We start from the raw sequence: 20,120 nt of genomic DNA, 5'->3' as shown, positions 1-20,120 counted from the left end.
ACCCTTATTGACATGGGATAACATAAGAAGTGCCTATGGACTTTACAAGAAGCTTCTCCCTCAGACATACATAGATCTTATGCCGGATATGAATCAATGGTTCATTCCAAACAGGCCAGCTCATTTTTAACAAGATGCCCTTAGACAAGCAGAGCAAGACAGAAATCATGCCTCTAGCAACTGGTATTCAGAGTTATACTGCCTCTGAACCTGGAGGCTCCATTTAACCTTTCACCATCACTGGTGGCAATGAAGTCCATCTTTTTAGGATGTGTTTTGTGAAGAGGTATTACCCCTGCCACCAGCCTTGAGCTTCCAATCAATTTAACTTAATGACTCAATTCTGTTTGCAAACACATGGGCATTCTTCACATGTTCTTTGTAGCCCAGCCTAGAAGCTCTGAAGTTTGGTGCAACACAAAGAGTGAAAGGGGCAAAACCTAAATCAGCCTTCCCCAGCCTGGTGCCCTCCAAGACTATGAACCCCCATGAGAATTCATAATCTAAAACATCTGAAGAGCACCAGGTTGGGGCAGGATGACCTAAATCATTGGTAACTCAAGCTTCAAGCCATCAACATCCACCAAGAAATCCACTTGACTTCCAAAATACAGGAATCTTTCTGCTTAAAGCACAGATGGGACCGAACCAACTGAGCCAAAACATTCTTTGCTTAAAGTTGGGCAATCTGGACTGCAGCTAATCTTTTCCCAATTTTGCATTGCACTTTGCAAAGTGCCACTAGACCCCAGAGCAAAGTTTGTTGGAACATGTTTAGTTTATACTGGGTTCTCAATTGTAATCTATATTACTATTCTTAACCATAAGCTTTGGAGCCTTGCATCATGAAAGCAACCAGAAGGCCACTGGGTCCTGCTTCCTGAGCAGCAGAGTGTTTTCAGAATGGTTACTGCAGAGCAAACAGCACTAGGCAACGGAAGTAAGGGGGCAAAGATATATGAAAGAAGCCAAACATGCTCCATTTTTCTAGGTAGCTTGATTGGGGGAGGAAGCATCATCTTCTTCATTCCAGATATGGCAATCCCCTTCCAAAGAGTTTTCCAAAATCAGTTTTTGAGGATATCGTGAGTCAGCCTTCCTCAGAACTCTGAACGGATCTTAGTAACCAGAGGCATTCAGAATAAATCTTGAGCTGCCTTACCAACATGTTTGTTTGCGACCCTTCCGACACTAAGGTTTCTTCAAACTTCCTTACAAACCAAAGAGCTAAAAAGTTAAGGCATTTAACAGGAAGCTGAGACACAGGAATGTTAACAGGAGCCTGGGAGTACATAATGCTAGACTCCAGTAGACAGATGCTGCCCATGGCTCACATATACATTTCCCAAATCTGTATTTTTTGTGAATCATCCTTCCCTTCTCTTTTCTGATGCGGCCTTCCCATGTGATCTGGCCTTATCAGCCTCCAGAAAGAATTCATCCCCAATGTACCTTCTTTAGATACAGAATTTATAATACAGTCTGTGCTGTCAATTTGCCCAGTTGATGCCATTATGTAACCAACTGCATGCAGTACCCCCTGCATTAGGCGTGGGTTCCCTCCCCCCCTTCACAAAAATGCTAGCCAGCCTGCCAGCAACCTTCCTTTCATACCACCACTTGATTTCTCCAGCATCAGGGACCATTTTCACCACCTGTTTGCTTTTCCTCCCTCATCCAACTCAAGAGGCAGGGCACGAGCGCATACATCCAAGGAGCTAGAATTTCTGACAAAGAAACCTGCAGTACATGCTTCTGCCTAAGAGGAAGTCTCATCCTGATACCACAGAGTATTTATGAAGATGACCTGAAATTCACAGCATTTGCTGCTTACATTTATATAATGCTTTTAGTAATTTTTAAATTAAAAAATCCTTACATGTATTTGTATATTATGTATGCATATTATGTACATATGCATATTAACACACTCTGGCACACACCAATGAAGATATAATCATCATCCACCAACAGTGGCACAATCTTATCCCACCTACTCGTTGCCACACAGTTCCCTACGGTAAGGCTAAGCTCAGAGTTTTCCCCAACCCCACAATACGTTCACCGGTTCCGCATGTTACCTTTGGCCTGACAGTCTGCACAGTATTTGTTCTCCTCTTCCAACAGCAGATTGGCAAGGACAGCCTGATATCTATCCACATCCCGGACCGATTTGCCTGTCATTGCAGATAAGAGATGGCTGCGCAGGAGTGCAAAAAATATAAAAAAATAAAAAGGGAGAGATGTCCTTTCCTTCCTTTAGCTCTCTAAAGCAGGCCTTTCCAGGCTCCTTCACTCCACACCTCTGATAAAGTGCACCCCACCCTAAAATTCAGCTCACACCCTTCTACATAATCAAGATCTTGGTCTAGAGAGAAAACGGCCTCTCAGCTCCCAACAATGCAACTTCCCCTCTTGCTCTTTGCCAAAAAGGCCTTCTGCAGTGCTGAGCCGAGCACTCCTCCCCAACTGACTGTCACACAGTTTTTAACCCCTCCACAGACCTTCCCATTGAAATAATATCCCAGAAGCACGCTAACATGCTACAAAGGATTACGCTCCGTAATAAAGCCTCTCTGCGGCCTCCCTCCGGTCACAGCATCCCTCTAGCACTTCCCGAACCGAAAGCACAGGCCAGGTCAGGCTCTCCCCTTTCCACATATGAAGCAAAACCCAACCCCAAAACTAAATAAGCTGCAGCTGCCAGTTCCTCCTCCCCCAACCACCACCACCTCAATTGACAGTCCCCTAGGTTTCCCTACCCTGGCAAGTTCTCTGGAAACCAAGGCTCCACAACTCAGCCTCCCCAAAGGCACCTAGTACCCCTGACGTCTGAATGCCCTTGCTACCTCCGCAAACCTAGACCAGCGAAGGGTCACCCCTGAAAGTAGCTGAGGAGCATGTCCCAAGCACACCTCTTCTTCCCCCTTCACCGGCAGGCACGACAGAAGGGGCCCTACAGGACCTGCCAAGCACCTGGCAAATAAATACCTCTCTTTCCTCAGATATACATGCAGTGCCGGCACTCAGGTGTACCTTCGACCCTGGGCGACTCAAGAGGGGTTTTTCCTGAGGGACTCCGGCGCCTCCCACCGCCACCTTCGTGGGAGGGGGGGAGGGGACAGGCGATGCCTGTGGCCACTTTAAAACCGCGCCTAAAACTCCAGCAAAGGTCACCCCCCCAAAAAAAACCCCAATAATAATACAAAAAGCCCCTCAGCCGCAGCTCTCCCCTCCCACACAAAGCCCTTCTGGCCCCTCAAGGGGAAGCAGGGGGAGGCCGAAAGACCCCCAGCCACCGGTGGCGAAGGAGGACGTTGTCAAGGTACGGAGAGAGGCGGGCAGGGAAGGGAAGGGAGGAAGAAAGAAAGAAAAAAGAGGAAGGAAGGGGGGAAGAGGAAAAAGACGTGCGCGCGCGCGCGCGTCTCCAGGCAGCGACTGACGGCGCAGCCTCCTGGCAGCGCAAGGCGCGCGCGCGCACACGCACACACATAGCGCCGCTAGACGCTTCCGGGAGAGGTGGGCGGGGCTGTGATATAAGCCCCGCCCATGGCTTTTCTGAGGGGTTTTTTTGTATATACTTTAAACCCGTCAACCTCGGTTTATTCGACGAGCGGATTGCAGAGGCGCGTGCGTCGAACGGAGAGCCAATCAAATCGGAGGGGCGGAGCGAAGTCGGTGGGGGGAAAGGGTGAGGCAAGAATGAATGAACGGGAGAGTGAATGAATGAGGGCGGCGGCGGGGTGGGGGGATAAATGGGTTGGGGGCGGGGGAAGAGGAAAGTGGTTTTTGTTTCAGGAGAAGTGGAAGCTGCTGTGTTGATCCATGGAGGGGAGGGGAATTTCGGAGGAAGGGGGCTGCTTTGCCTGTCAGATGCCCAAAGCTCAATTCCCAGCATCTCCAGTCAGGGCTGGGAGGGAGCCCTGCTGAAGCCCTGGAGAGCTGCTGCCTGTCAGTGTAGGCTGCATACTGCAGATGTTGCAGACTGCACACTGCAGAAGGCATACGTACATTTCTGTAAACGTTATTTGGTTGGAAAACTTCACTGCCAAAGTTGGCGAGGTGGGAATTTCAAAGCGCATATTGTTTTGGGAAGTGCAAATTAGGAATATGGACCTCCAAGTACAAACTGAATTGAATTGAATTTCTTCCTCATCCTTAGCTTTTTATACTCCAAACTATAATACTTCTGCCCTCCAGGACTAAAAACCTACACAATGTTTTTGTGTGTGCGCGTGTGTGCACTGAGCTTTCAGATCCCAGAAGTCTCAATTTGAGGTGCTAATTGGATTAATTAAGAAATGACACTATAGGAAAAGTGAGTAACACAGAGGCAGTGTCACAAGTGCTTGGTGGTAGGGAAGGCTGTTGAATGTGTATAGCCATGCAGGAGACGCTTTAGACCTGCCTTCCCCAACTGAGGTTTCTCCAGATGTTTTGGACTACTCCCATTAGCCCCAGCTGCCACAGTGTTGATTATATCAGTTAAGTGTCTTTAACTCTCCATCTTAACAGATTGGCCCATAGTGAGCCACAGGTGGTGAGGGTATATTGACCTTTCCAGTGTTTTGAATAAACAGCTACCACACAGTTTCAAAATCATCTTTGGTCTTGCTATTCTGAAATACTGTGTTTCAGTTTCTCCATAAGAACTACATTCTAAAGCTAGCCTCAGACCAGGCAGTATCACCTCTCACACAAAAGCAGAAACTTTTTCAAACACCATTTTCCAAGGGTTTGCATTCTCATCATATTATTTAGCTATTTGTTTATTAAAAATATTTATATATCTCTAGCATAAACAAAAATATCAAGGTAGTTTGCAGCAATAAAAATATGGACCTAGCAGTTCCCATTGTCCATCTTAAGACGGACACTCAGGCAGGATTTATGGCTTCAACACCAAGCTTGCTTCGTTTTTGTTGTATTTCAAACCTTGCTCCACTTCAGGGACAGGGGCAGACAAGATGGAGATCTTCTCTATTACATTAAAAACCCCCGCCACCATTGGTTTTCTCCAAGGAGTTCACGTGGCACTCATGGTCTTCCATTTCCCCACAGCAACTCTGGTTAAGCTGAGAGAGTGATTGGCCCAAGGTCTCACCATTAGTTTTGTGGTAAATTTAATCCTGGTCTCCCAGCTCCTAGTCCAGTTCCTATAATATCGCCTTCACCTTCTAGAGAAAAAAAAGAGATAGGAGTGAATAAGCTGGGGAAGGGGAATTCCCGCCCCCCTCCGAGGGCTCACCCACACTTCTGTTTGTTCCATGTTTTCTAGGCATGGATTAGAGAGCTTTCATTTGCCCCACCACTTTCCCCAGGAAAATCCTGTTTATTGCTGAATCAGAACAACCTTCAGTCTACTGAAAACCCAATTGACATTTGTTAGGCTTGAGCGGTAAATAGCGGGTTTTTCTGGGGAAGGCAGCAGGGCAAATGAAAAACTTTGAAAGCATGGGACAAGCAGAAGTGGGGATAAGCCCTAAGGAAGGAAGCACCTGACAAGTGGCAAATAATTTCTGCAGTGTCCCTCATCCCACAAGGGAGTGATATAGGCTGTTCTATGTCTGCATGTCTTCACCAGCTGCTGCCCACATCTTCTGGCGGGTGCAAAACCTTTTGGAATTGCAGCTCCCTTTCCACGCTCAGTGCAAACAGAAAGAATTGTGTCCCTGCATAACCTTGTAGCAGGCAACCTGCGAAGAGGTATGGCAACACAAGCAGTTAATGAATAGCTAAACATAGCTTTGAATGGGATTGGTACAGCCTAGTCCGCTGTACTTTACTTTCTTTCAACCAGAGGTGGGAGATTACTAAAGCTTGTTCCATAGGTTTATGTTCGGCGGGATTTTGTAATAAAATAAAATAAACTATTTTGGAGTTGTGGAGTTTTAAAAGCTCAGTTTATTTAAATCACAGTAATTTACAATTTAATTTATTTAAAATGAATGCCTTGTGGTACTTGTTTATTTAAATAGAGATTTAAGTGATCTTTAAAATAAAGATTAAAAATACCCCTTTGCATGATTTTAAAGTGCCATCTTGAGTTCACCCCCCTCCCCACCAGTGGAAATTTATTTAAAAAACAACAATAATAATTTATTATTTCTACCCCACCCATCTGGCTGAGTTTCCCCAGCCACTCTGGGCGGCTTCCAACAAAAGATTAAAAATACATTAAAACATCAGTCATTAAAAACTTTCCTAAACAGGGATTCCCTAAAAAAAGCCCTCAGTGTCTTAGTCAAACAATACCTGGAAGGCCACAGGTTTCCCACCTCTGTGCTAAGGAATAATAATAATAATAATAATAATAATAATAATAATAATACCCTGCCCATCTAGCTCAGTATCCCCAGCCACTCTTCGCAGCTTCCAAGAAAAGATTAAAAATACATTAAAACACCAGTCATTAAAAAATTCCCTAAACAGGGCTGAATAATGAATGTTTTATACTTTCCCACAGTCCAAGAGGAGACAAAAGGGCAGGATGCCTACAGTAATTTCCCTTCACCTGGCCCATGAATTCCATCTTTGAGGCCAGCTCCTCTCGTCTCATATGTCAGTGGGCTGGGAGGGGAGTTCCCAGTCAGGTCATTAACTCCCCTTTCACCAAAATACTACATATTAATGACCCACCATCTCCTCCCTTCTGCCTTTCTCTCTGCTCCTGTTGGATCTAAAGATTTAGTCATTCAGGGGCTGGCGGGCCCCCACTTTTCGTCCAGCTAGCCTGAAGACCTCGATATGGCTAGTTTTTTGGGTAGCCTCAAATTCTGCCTTCTCCTCCAAACCATCTCTTTCTCTGTGACACAATTCGTAAGTTTCCTTTTTACCTATGATTCTACTGGAAAATGTCCAGGTGTGGGGGGTGAGCCAGATGGGGTGGGGGCCTAGAAAACAACAAAACTTGATTGCAGTTTGGGATCCAGTGCTGGAGGACAATGTCTGAATAATTAGTTTTAACACACTATCTTTTCTTGCAAGCTTAAAATAATGAGGGGAACTGGCACAGCTTGATTGTTGGGATTATAAAACATGCTCTCTTTTTTTTCTTTTTCTTTGGCTGGGTCAGGGGAGGAGAGAAGAGCTTTCCTTTTATTCCTGGCGAAACTGTTTTTTGTTGTTTTCAGGGGTCTCCCTGTGCTTCTGCACTGAGACTCCTGGGGAATTGTACTCCCTGGAAGTGAACGGGGAAGAGATCTGTGGAAGAGATTTGTGGAAGCAATGTTGTAAGAAGCAAAACAAAAGTGATTTCAGATGTCTAAAAGGGATCTTGCATTATACCATTATATTGAGTAGGGTGGTAGTAAGTATTAAGGCAGGAAATGTTGCCTTTTGTAGGGCCCTGGGCAGCTGCGGAAAAACATCTTGCCTTTGGGAACCAAATTAAAAAGTACTTATGTGGATCTGTCTTTTGGGGCAAAAGATGTGTTATTATTATCTTGATAGTGATGATCAGGATATGTCCAGCAACTGGTACTCTCTGCAGACTACAAACAAAAGGAGCTGAAGAAATTTGGCTGGTCATCTGATGATGGCAATGGGATGTTTTAAAATAAAAATCCAAGTCCCTGGTTAATTCTGAAAAGAAAAAGAAAAACAGTTTTTGAAGCAGAAGATAATGCTTTGAGTTATTTGGTGGTGGTGGTTGGGAAGCCCTTGATTTGCTGAATATTGGGTGTCACCTTCGGGACAGTGACATGCAGTCAGAGATGCACGCAGTCCTTTCTACAACTTCTTTTTGGTTTGGAAAAGAACGCAGGACCTTAACGGAGAGAAACTTTTGCCACGCTTTTTGAGGGACAAAGGGGGCTATTCATTCAGCGAATGCCTTCAGGAAGCTTCCATCCCCAGTGACTGCAAAGCTGGTATTTTATAAGTTCAATGCCTTATTTAGGAACATGTACATATATTATTTGCATCAGTCCAGACCCTACAATGTCACATTTAAAGTAAAGAGAAGTGCGGGAAATAAAGCCAGAGGCCTCAGATTGCTTTAGGATGTGACTGGACTGCTTTGTTTTACGTAGTTCCAAGGCTCACAGTGGCCTGGATTCAATTTGCTGTATTCAGTGCTTTTTTTCTGGGGGGACGCATACCCCCTAAACATTTTGTGAATCTTTGTACTTTTGTCCATTTACTGTATTTATTTCCCCCAATTTGAACTGTAAAATGGTGATTTTCTTGAGTCAAAATGAGAGTACCCCTAAACAATTTTAAAGAAAAAAAGCACTGGCTGTAATCATACATGGAAACGTTTAAGATGATTCTTACTAACCAACCACCTAGTAAAACTTCAGACAGGAATGCTTTGTTTTATTCCAAACAATGTCAGTCTAATCATCTACCATCCAAACCCTTAAATAAGAATACTGGTTGATCGAGCAAAATGTAAGCACTTTGAAATCTCATTGATTTCAATGGAATGTATTTACTATGCATATGCTTAACCCCACTGAAATCAATGGAACTGCAAAGTGCTTGCATTTATCATTCCCTTAGCATTTATTGTTGAAAGCACTTCACATACTGAAACTCAATCAGCCTTACTTATTATTATTACTTGCTATTATTTATAGCATGCCATCATTGGGGGAAAACACAGGCCAACCCCTGACAGCTATAAATATATACCAAAGGACCTGTGCTTTCATAGTAACTCCTTGTTTTACACACAGTAGTAATCTTGGACTGACTTATTACTCTCTGTATTCAGGTATGCAGCCATCTATTTAGAGAAATTATGTACTGAACATGTTAGAATGTGATTCATTCATATGCTGGCAAATTCAGATTGTGCATTTAAAGGCGATTTGGTGCTCTTGTGCAACAAACCTGCTTCGCCCGAAAATTGGGTGTTTTGCAATAAAAGAATGTGATGGGGAAATGGACTAGAAAATGTGGGATAACACTTGGTGCAATGTCATCTAACCTCCCCACGAACTAATCAGGATGAATGCTCTGGAAGCACCCTAAATTGTTTTTAGAATTTCAAAGGAATTTGAGGTACCGAATCCAACCAGAGTTCTGTGCAACTTCTGCATGTTTGTTCAAGCTAGGTTTAAAATTGCACAGAACCTGTAATGCAGCAAAACACATCATGAAAGCCAAATTTTGTAGTTTGGTGGTGGGGGAGAGGATTTGACACACAAGAAATGCAGTGCCACCAAATGGCATAGAAATGTTCTGGTTCTTCCTTACCCTTAGAAACATGTGATTTGTGAGTTATTTTATCTGCAGTAGCCAGGGTTCACGTATCCTTTTACAACAATGAGAAGCTTAAGTCCAGTAATGTCTTCCGTTTTGGGGCCAAAGATGTTCTCGCTGTGGCCAGCATCCTCCTAAGGAGTTCCTTAGATTGGAGAGTTGCTGTCTGATCTTCCCACAAATTCAAAAGGCCAAGTTGTAGAGAAACTTGAACAGAGCATTTAAAATTTGTTGATATTATTTAAAAAATGTCAGTCCAAAATTTGGATGCCTGGGGGCATTGCCGCAGTCCAGTTTATGAAGCTGTATGTGTTGGACAAGTAGGCAGCTGAAGCCAGTGATTCATATTTAGGGGAAATTTCACTGAGGCCAAATTCCATGCTGTCTTAAGATCCTGTGTCCAGTTCTAGGACACCCTGAGATCTGAGAGGAAAAGGAGGAGGAAACAAGATCTATTTGCCTTTACCTGGTTGATCAAAAGGGCTTCAAAGCTGCAGCCAAACCTTTTTCTTTTTCCAAACAAAATTTTGCCTGTCTGTTGCTGTCCTTTTGCATCTTACCATTACAACAACCCTGCACAGTAGTTCAGACCAATAGATGGTGCTTAGTCTAAGGTTGCTCAGTGATTTGCCTGCCTGCTTGAGGATTTTAACCTCAAATCTCCCGGATCTATCATGATCTGTACCATATCCCTTATTGTCACCCTGCTTCTCAGTGGTTGGCTTCACCTATTTTCAACTGATTTTTTGTTTTGTTTTGCTTTTTTGCAATATGATCAGGCATGGGGGGGCTGGAAATCTGCCCTTCTCAAGACTTCAGGCAGACTCCTATCCACACCTCTGTTTTGCAACCCAGCTCTCCGGGGAAGAGGTTGAGGCTTTCAGTCTTTGGTTTCTCTGGGGTTGTGATGTGATTGTGAGACAAGCTCGTCCAGCTTAGTTGGTTCTTGGTTTTCGGTGACCTTTTTCTCCACCAAAATAACTTTGCTTCTTGTTTGATTTCTCTCCTTAGCAAGGTCCTCCAGGAGAACCTGGACCACGAGGGCCCCCGGGTCCGCCAGGAGTGCCAGGCGCTGACGGCATTGATGTAAGCACACCGCACAGGAACCTGAGCAGCAGAAGGGATAGTGTGTGTGTGTGTGTTGGGGGGGGGGGAGAGAGATGGTTTGGGTACAAAAGAAGGCATTGTATACAGGATCCCAGGTGCAGTGCCCATCCAAAAAGGCTAGAGGGAGCCAGTGGGCTTTGCTTTCTCAAATCTGATTTACAGTACAGACCAGAATCTGATTCATCTCCCAGTGGTACCTCAGGTTACAGACGCTTCAGGTTATTTCTGCTAACCCAGAAATAGTACCTCGGGATAAGAACTTTGTTCAGGATGAGAACAGAAATCACGGCGTGACGGCAGCAGGAGGCCCCATTAGATTAAGTGGTACCTCAGGTTAAGAACAGTTTCAGTTTAAGAACGGACCTCCGGAACGAATTAAGTTCTTAACTCGAGGTACCACTGTATTCTCTTCCTGCAATAACACCCTATTACCATACGTGGACTTATCTTTAAAAAACATTCCCTGGAATGCTGAGGAGAGCTATGACTAGAGTGGGAGTGTTCATTCATTGGCTTTATGTATCAGCATTGCCTTTTCTTGGGAGGGGGGTGTTGGGCTCCTGTTGTTATTTAGAAGCTGCCTAAAGGAGTTGGCTGAGGGGAGATGGATGTGGTGGGATGGAAGGGATGGAAAAGTGTAAACTGGGGTGGATGTTGATGATGTGGATCTGTTCTATGACGCCATGATCCTATGGGGTGGGGCCTAATCCAAGTCTTCCACCCCCTTGCTTGTAACCCTTAGCACGCTTATGTGATTCTGGGATTGCAGTGCAAACTCAGAACAGGATATCTGGATTGCCAATTGGTAATACGGGCACCTTTGATTTCCAAGTGCAGGTTTCTAGTCCTTATGGCTGCAGACGAAAAGCTTGGAGGGGGTGAAATTGCAGAGAGGACTTCCAGTATGCAGTTCTGGAGTCTTAGTGCCTTGGATGCAATTTTTGACTCCCTACCATGATGGCTGTTTGTGGTTCTTCCCTTCTCATGGACCCATCTCTAATTTTTATCTCTTAATTTTAGAGTCTGTACAGGTGACCATAACTCATAACCATTCTGGCTTCTGAGATGTACCAGGCCCCGCAGCCCACAGCAAGCAGTGTGGCACGTTTCCCCAGCAATCATATGGACTAGACACTTTATTTTAAAAGAAAACAAAGCTTAACACTTTTGCATTGGCCTCTACATACTCTCAGTTTGTGTGCCAATTTTTCTAATAATGCAATACCCCACACCAGGCATAGGCAAACTCGGCCCTCCAGATGTTTTGAGACTACAGTTCCCATCATCCCTGAACACTGGTCCTGTTAGTTAGGGATGATGGGAGTTGTAGTCCCCAAACAAGGTACTGCTTCTGGGTTAGCAGAGTCTGTAACCTGAAGTGTTTGTAACCTGAGGTGTTTGTAACCCGAGGTACCACTGTATCTACTTCCCTCCATGTCTCTCCAGTGATAAGTTTATTTTCACTTGATATGATTCTGTGACTTATTGTTAATATCCAGGAGCAGGTCTGGCCCCTACTGACAGCATTACAAATAATTGCTGTTTTTAAACCTTTCCTCCTGTTGATGTGTCTTCTTTATAGTGGACCCATGCCACTCTGTAATGGGTGAGACATATATTTTGTATTACTAAGAAAAAGAAAAAAAGAAAGAAAGAAGGAAAGAAAGAAAGAAAAGAAAACCTGAAAACATTTGTTTTATTTATGAGATTTATCCCCCACTTCTCTTCAAAAGCAAATCTCAGAGCAGGTTACAACAATATAAAAGGCATTTTTTAAAAAATGTTGTTTAAAATACAACTGTAAATTTAAAATGCAATTAAGGCAGGGGTCGGCAGCCTAAGGCCCATGGTCCACAAGTGGCTCATGGGGGTCATTTAACCGTCTCATGGACTCCCGTCACCCACTCGGTTGGCTAAACTGGCATGGAGCAGAGTGGGGACCGCCTTCCGTGACACTAGCTGGCTTTCCCATTGGCTGCCGGAAGCTTCTGCAGCCAATGGGAAGCTGCGCACACCTCCTCCGCACCAGAAGGAGCACCGGAAATAGTGTTTGTGCATGCGTGTGTGCATACTCTGGCCCACCACTGCGTCTGTGGGACCGTGAACCAGCCCAAGCCACAAAAACCTTGCTGACCCCTGAATTATGGCATACCAGCACATCCATCTGCATTATATGACATGTTCAGAATAAGTTTGCCAGGTCAGGAGCACCTCAGATTTAAGGCTCCAAACCTGAGACCTGGGGTCATCCCCAGTGACATCACGGGGCGGTGATGTCACAGGGGGTAGCCTCCAGTGATGCCATTGAGCCTGACAAATTAAGCCATAACCACAGCCGCTGAGAGCATGCCATTAAATTAAAAACTGAAAGTCTAACAAATGAGCAAATATATCACTGCTTAGAAATTAAGACAGAAATCTCAGACACCCTCCCTCTTGAGAGTCTGTGTAGTAATCTGCAGCTGGCTCCTGCCGGGCTGATGCTTGCAAGCTGCATACACAGTCTTCTTAATAAAAATATTTCTTAAAACTGCTCTCACCCAACTGGGGTATCAAGCCTTCCACCTTCTACCTGGGTGTGCCAGGCAAAAGAACCGTATTTCAAAGACCTGCAGAAAGAGGACTGTCTTCAGCTGATGCCAGTCAGATTGATGGAAGGAGGATGTGCTGCAGCTGGGGGTGCCATTGTTGAGAAGGCTTTGTGGGGTGGTCACTGATCAGCTGATCTTGGCATTGCTTAGAGTGCCACCCCTGCTGAATCTCAGAGCCCAGACAGGACAATATGAGGAGAGATGTTCTTTCAAGTAACCAGATCCTAAGGTTGTTGGGTCTTTATACATCAAAACTAACACCTTGAATTGGTTCCAAGGAGACAGCCTGTGCATATCTTTCAGGACCAGGGGGCAGATGTGCTCATTATATCCCCCAGAACTGCGTATTGGTGACTTTGCATTTCCAGTTGCTTTGACAGCGATCATTTCAAGAGGAACATGCTATTAACCATTTCTCCCCGTTTTTCTCTAGGGCGATAAAGGCCCACCAGGAGCAGCAGGGAGCCCTGTGAGTATCTAAGCAAGCAATGTCAGGAGGGGTACCTTGGGCCTATAATTTGTTTATAGTGTGGACATTAGTATTAATAAAAATCTGCAATCACTTTCAGGTAACATACAGTACCTGTCTCCCAGCTTTTAGTTGTATTGAACTGTCAGAATTAGGTCTAGAATGCAGAGCCCTAAATACGATGCTTATGAGAAGCTGCTGTTGTGGGAGGCTTAAGACCTCTTTTGTAACTGTTGGAAAGCAAAGATGGCCTTCAGTTTAATATGCATTGTTTGTAAGTAGTATCAGACCTTACCACTGTAAAGCTGTGGTTGTGATCGTGTGGGAAATCAAATTGCTTTGCACTAAAAAACAAGAACCCACCAGTCTGCTCCAGGGGGTGGGGGACCCTCCAGAGCACATCTGGGGGGCATGTGGAGAGGGAAGAGGGAGTTTCATTGCACAAGTGGAACTGAGCTTGCAGTGTTGGACAGAGCCTTTGGGCCGGCCCTGCGAACATCCCCCAGAGAGGCAGTGTGCAGCTGTGATGCTTTCACTTTCTTCTCTCCCTAAGAACACTTTCAATTCCTCAAATGTTTTTGTGTGACAGGGGGCCAAGGGAGAACCCGGCCTTCCAGGTCCAGATGGCCCTCCGGGGAAACCTGGGATTGATGTGAGTACAAATGGTTGTCCTCCTTTGCTCACTCCAAATCCGGTGTGATTTGCATGCTTTGCTAGTACAGTCAAACTTTGGTTGTCGAACGTAAACTGTTCCAGAAGCCCGGTTGGCTTCTGAAATGTTCCACAACTGAGATGTGGCTTCCGATTGGTTGCAGGAAGCTTCCTGCAACCAAGCAGAAGCTGCGTTGGATGTTCAGCTTCCGAAAAATGTTCGAAAACCAGAGCATTTACTTCCGGGTTTTCGCCATTCAGGAGCCAATACGTTCCAAAACGGAGGTATTCAGGATCCGAGGTTTGACTATCCATTTTCAGCCTGTCCATGGTAGGGTAGCAGGATACTTTAGCAACTCATGCTTTATATTTGTTTATTTGTCCCCCCTACTTCCATTAGACATATTAAAACGGGAAATCTTCTGTATTTGTAAGACTCCTGCCCCCACTGCCTGAGCCCCATCCTGCCTGCACGAGGTTGAGCATTCCCTGCTCTATTTGTTTACTTTGCAATCTCCTGCCCTGTGCTGATTTAAAAAGCAAAGAGGGCGTGTTGTTTTGGTTAAAGATATCCTAGAAAAACACTATTGTCCTCAGTTACATCTTGAGCTGTTGATAACATGTCAGGGGCTGCAGCAGCAGGTGAAATGGCAAACTGCTTGCTCTGCTTGGTGCTGTCGTGTTCCTGCATGTGCTGTTAGAGGCAGATGCACTGTCAAGGAGATGCAGCCGCCTCCTGCTCAGAGATTGAACTGCTAGCTAGAGATGTGGGGGCTGAAGCCAGAAGGACTGCAACTTGTGCTATCTTTTTTTTTTTTTTTTTGTAAAAACGGTACCCCCACATCACACACAATCACTCCCACCTTTTTATTTATTCACAGCAATTTTTTTCTTTTTTTAAGAAATAAGCTTTATTTTCAAAAGCTATAAACTATAAATACAGGTACAAAAGAAATAGATAGATAGAGGAAATAAATGGGGAGAAAGTACAAGAGATGGAGAGAGAACACATATAAATAGAAGTACATAACATTTGATAGTATTCCCAGAATCTGAAGCTGTGGTTTAGCATTTTCCTGTATTTTGTGACACCAATACATAATAAAGGGACTCCATCTCTTATAAAAATACAGTCGTGCCTTGGAAGTCAAGTGGAATCTGTTCGACTTCCAAATCGTTCGGAAACCAAAACGCGGCTTCTGATTGGCTGCAGGAAGCTCCTGCAGCCAATCAGAAGCCCTGTCGGACATTTGGCTTCCAAAAATAGTTTGCTCTGGGTTTGCAGCGTTCGGAAGCCAAAACGTTCGAGAACTAAGCTGTTAGAAAACCAAGGTACAACTGTAGTTATCTGCGTGCCCACCTTCTTATAATAGTCCTCAGCTTCAGTGCTGCTGCTTCATATTCTACTACTCGGAAACCCGTCCAGTAGGAAGTGCTGGGTAGAGGGAATGGGTGCTTATGTATGACCCTTCTTCTTTTCTTTTTTCTTTTTTTTAAAAGTTTTTTATTTTGCTTTAAACAAATACAGGTAAATATAAACAACCAAAATTACAAAAAAGAAATCCTCAATAATAATAATAAAAAGAAATCCTCAATAATAATAATAATAAAAAGGGATACAAAACTACAAAAAATATCAAAATGCATGGTACAAAACATGAGCCATTATTTAGGGGGGGGGGAGGGAAGAAGAAGAAAAGAGAAAAAAGAAAATAGAAAAACGAGCCAAAACACAAGAAGGCTCGTCTATTGTACTCTTCCGTCAAGGTCACAACAGATCATTATTCTTATCAATTCCCTCTATCTGCATTCCCTTATCTTGGTATCAGGGAACATTTCCCTATGCGGTATCATTCTAAACATAACCAGGTCTTTACTGATGAACCCTTGCCCCTCAAATAATTATTTAAACATTCCCATTCTTCTTTCACCATCTTTTTAGGTTTATCTCCTATTGCATCTGTAATCTTCGCGAGCTCCAAGTACTCACACAATTTAACAACCCATTCATCTTTAGTGGGTGTATTTGTATCTTTCCAGTGTTTAGCCACTATAACCCTTGCTGCTGACGTCGCATACATAAATAACCTGAATTTGTTTTTGGGAATATTATTTGATACAATTCCTAATAAAAATTCTTCCAGTTTCTTTCTAAATGTAGTTTTTATCGATCTCTTTATCTCTTCATAAATCATATTCCAAAATCTTTGTATCTCTGGACAGGACCACCACATATGGTAGTATGTTCCTATCTGTTCCTTACATCTCCAGCACTTATTATTATAAGATTGATTTATTTTTGCTAGTTTTACCCTTGGTCACCTCATATATTTAAGGTAAGAATGGAAAGGTCAAAGCGGGTGGGGGAGGCATCTAGTCTGCCCCCCCCCAACCTGGCTGTGCCTGTGATCACTGGGATTAATAGCAGAAATAGGTAATTTAGGAATCTTGGTAAGCGAATGCACATTTGAGGTCTTTTTGCGAAATGCTGGTTTAGATGACTAGCTTATTCCTTGATTTAGCAGTGAAAGTTATACGCACATGCCTGCATTTCCACAAAAACTTTATTTTACACCTGCAGTTTCTATTTCTGGATGCTCTGCAGTTGTGGCAAAGATTTTTGGTTTGAATTCGCTGTTTTACCCATTTCTTTTCCAGCCCTGGTGTTTTTACCTATTTTATTGCAGATGCCAGTTAATGTCCCGCAAGCTGATCCTGTAATTCTCTTACCATTTTTTACAGGGCCTAACGGGAGCAAAAGGGGAACCAGGACCTTTTGGGCGACCTGGCCCCAAAGTGAGTGACTGTTTTCTGTGTGACTCGCGGAGATGGAGTGGTTCTTTTAAGACTGAGACAGCTGTGCATTGCAGATGCTGTAGTGGGGGGCTGAAGTCCTCCAAATGAGGACCATTGGGGGACAAAATGATTCAAAGTGGTTTTGGATGCATGTATGCACTGTATACATCCCCCAGCAACTACAGCAGGGGGAAACAGGGGATGTAATTGGCCTGTGCAAGGTAACAGAGGGCTTAGGTGAATTCAGACAACAATACTGTCCAGACTGCACCTGCAAACACAAGAGGTTCAATCTTATCTGGTAGGGCTGGGTCCTTGGAGCTCATATCTGGATCTGTCCCATGAAGTAGATCTGCAGCTTAAGTCATATTCCACTTGTGTGGATCCTGCTATACCAAATATCTCTTCCCTCTTGCATTCACTCAGGGCCAGACTGGACTTCCAGGACCTCCAGGGCTTCCGGTAAGTGTTTATTCTTTATTGGCTGTATTTGTCAGTGTACAGTGTACACAGTCCAGTGTACACAGTCACACCAACGTGTTGGATTATAGTTGAGTGTGATGAGAGTGGGCTTGCATACTCCCCATATCTCCTCTAGTGCGGCAGTAAGGAGGAGTTATATAGCATTCACTTTTAAACTAACCACAGTTGCTTGTTATCTTTGGACTTGGGGAAACTGTGGTTTGTTGAAACAAGCCAAAATCAAGCTGTCCTTTATGGTGCTGGCTTGTTAACAATCCGTAGTTTAAACTAGCCAGAGACCCCCCAGGTTCAGACACAGAGGGGAGCTCTCATTAGTTTAAAAGTGGAAGCAAGTGCTTCCGATCTCTTCTTTGCAGCCAGAGGAGGGAGCATATGAGCCTCAGGCTTATCAAGGCTCATTCCTATAGCTCTAAGCTATAGTTTAGGGCAGGTGTAGCCAACATGGGCTACTTTGGGCCAATTACCATCTCTTAGCCAAACCTACCTTGCAGGGTTGTCATGAGGATAAAATGGGGAGTGGGGGTGGGGGAGCTATGTATGAAACCTTAAGCCCTGTAGAGGAGAGATAGAAGGCAAACATACTAATAACGAAGTCATTTGTTTATTAATGTCCCATTGATTTAAGTAGAGCTACTCTAAGCATGGATAACAGTTCAGTCCTAATCATCCATCTCTACTCATAAGTAGAGTGGACAGAAGGTGGTGGACTCTTTCACTGGAGGGTGTGTTTTACGCTGTAAGTTGTTTTAAGCCTCTGCATTGTGGTTTTGATGGATTTGAGTGCTGCACGCTCAGTTGCTATAGTAGATCTGTTTGCTGGTTTTTTGTTTATAACTGTTATTATTTGCCTAAACTGTCTATCACCCAAAGAGAACCCTGGTTATGCGGCAGGTGACTCAGAAATGCAGTTAATTAATATGACGCAATCAGATTGGGAAAACGAGACAGCTCCTCTGCCTCTGGGAGATGCCTCAGCTGCAGCCTTCATGTTTTTTAGCTGGTTTCTTCAATGCAGTATGATTGTTTACTGTGGCTGTCTTCTCATTTCAGGGGCCTGGGCTGAAAGGATCTCCTGTAAGTGCTGTTCATGTGAGCTTGGGTTTGGCTGACGGGAGGCAGTGTGCTGGATTTGTGAGGGGTGCTTACAGGAGTGTGCGCTCAGAGCTTGGCTTGGAGGAAGGGGCAATGACCCAACACAAAGGGTCTTGCGCTGTCACAGCATTGTGAGCAGTGATGTGCCACTGGTTTGGCAATTTTTTATTAAAAAAATAATCACTTTATTAGTTCAGCCATTTGGAAGAGGGATCTTGAGCCAAGATGTACCGGGGCGGGGTGGTGGTGGAGTTTTTCCAGCCAGTGGGCCAAATCCTGGGTTCCCTCACTCCCGTGAGCTACTTTGGTGGGTAGGTAGAGATGCCCACATGCCAATCACTTGGTGTCATCATGGCATCATGAAACGAAGATCCCTGCTGATCTGAGAAGGGCTTGAATTCAGCACCTCTCAGCAGAGTATGACTCCACTTGGGAGCACTGACTGTCAAGGAGCAACCAGGAGCCCATTTCAAGGCTCCCAGTTGTTCCTTTGCAGCCACATCCTATATATATCCATATATATATATATATATATATATATATATATATATCCATATATATATATCCATATATATATAGCCATAGAAACAAAGATTATAGGAATAACAAATGAAACAAATAAATAGACCAAGTCTTCTAACGTCATTTGTATATCACAAAAATTGAATAATAAATTTGCAGGAATATCTGTGGTTCATTATTTGTGGTCAATGCCACATCTTTACCTGCCCCATAACTGACATATATGATGACAGATGTGGGACAAGGGGATGTGGCTTGGGGGGAAATAGCCCCATGAAAGCCCTGCAGGCCTAATTTGGCACATGAGGCAGGGGTTGCCCACTGCTTCTCTGCATGCACCAGACGCTGACTGACAGCAAGGGGTGGGTGAGTGGGAATTTTGCTTAGTAGCAGAGCACCTGCTTTGTATGCAGAATGTCTGAAGTTCAGTTTCCGGCATTTTCAGTTAAAATAATCCTCTAGCAGGTGATGGGAAAATGACCCCTCCCTACCTGACCTGCTGCCAGAGTATTGGGCTAGAATTTAGATCGATCTGACTCAGCGTAAAATAAACCAGCCTTATCTGTTGATAACTATCCAGACTTTTGCTGGATTAAACAGATTTTTTTCCTTGCTTGGTCAGTGGCCAGAATTAGAAAATGCAAACTCAGAAGCGCCTCCAGATGAGCTCTCTCAGCTGTTACATGTGCACATACTTGTGCTGCCATAGGGCACGTATGTTCACTAAAGTGTCACTTAAGCGGGAGAATGAGGCGCTGTGTTTTCAGCAGACATAGATGGAATTGTTTGCTGTAAGGCGGAGAGTGCCTGCTCATCTCTCCTTCTTGCTTGTTAGCCTAGCAAACACTTTGCCACCGCAGACGTCCAACAGAACCTGAACAGATGAACAAAGGGCTGTTCCCATCATATGACTAAAAGAGAGCATTTTCTCCCCTCTCTGTTTCTTTCTCTTAAGGGCTCCCCAGGCCAGGTTGGACTCCCTGGAGAAATTGGAGCTCTGGGACCCAAGGTAAGGGATCCAGCTAAGATGGGTGAATACTACCTGGGGTTTGTTGGCTTTCCTGGGCCTGCTCTGCAATAAGAGCCTGGCTACATGCTGCTACAGTTGTCAAAAGCAGATAGGCTTTACCTGTTGAAAATTAAGATGTGCAGAGAAAACTGAAGGGGATTACAGGCAAGCACAGGGAAAGCTGAAGCCG

At 44.3% G+C, this 20,120-nt stretch overlaps 2 protein-coding genes across 3 annotated transcripts in view; one reads left to right on the top strand and one right to left on the bottom strand.

Moving 5' to 3' along the window:
- The window catches only part of SMAP2 (small ArfGAP2), a 30,105-nt gene extending 26,654 nt beyond the window's left edge, over positions 1-3,451 (bottom strand). The window contains exons 1-2 of one of the 2 annotated variants that reach the window (XM_053398930.1): positions 2,992-3,451; positions 2,082-2,200 (exon numbers count right to left, since the gene is read on the bottom strand). In XM_053398930.1, coding sequence (XP_053254905.1) covers positions 2,082-2,184 — 103 coding nt within the window. In that variant the 5' untranslated portion in view covers positions 2,185-2,200; positions 2,992-3,451. The remainder of the gene's footprint in view (positions 1-2,081; positions 2,201-2,991) is intronic. The other variant, XM_053398931.1, reaches the window with a different exon arrangement.
- A 3,142-nt stretch (positions 3,452-6,593) lies between these two features.
- COL9A2 (collagen type IX alpha 2 chain) overlaps positions 6,594-20,120 on the top strand; it is a 49,885-nt gene continuing 36,358 nt past the window's right edge. Inside the window, exons 1-8 of the mRNA XM_053398929.1 lie at positions 6,594-6,819; positions 10,222-10,296; positions 13,342-13,377; positions 13,967-14,029; positions 16,771-16,824; positions 17,251-17,286; positions 18,358-18,381; positions 19,877-19,930. Of these exons, the coding sequence (XP_053254904.1) occupies positions 6,748-6,819; positions 10,222-10,296; positions 13,342-13,377; positions 13,967-14,029; positions 16,771-16,824; positions 17,251-17,286; positions 18,358-18,381; positions 19,877-19,930 (414 nt within the window). The 5' untranslated portion in view covers positions 6,594-6,747. The remainder of the gene's footprint in view (positions 6,820-10,221; positions 10,297-13,341; positions 13,378-13,966; positions 14,030-16,770; positions 16,825-17,250; positions 17,287-18,357; positions 18,382-19,876; positions 19,931-20,120) is intronic.

Source organism: Podarcis raffonei, chromosome 8, assembly GCF_027172205.1.
Source record: "Podarcis raffonei isolate rPodRaf1 chromosome 8, rPodRaf1.pri, whole genome shotgun sequence".
Taxonomy (NCBI): Eukaryota; Metazoa; Chordata; class Lepidosauria; order Squamata; family Lacertidae; genus Podarcis; species Podarcis raffonei.
Note: the sequence above shows the minus strand (reverse complement) of the source record. Positions and strands in the feature narration are given on the sequence as shown.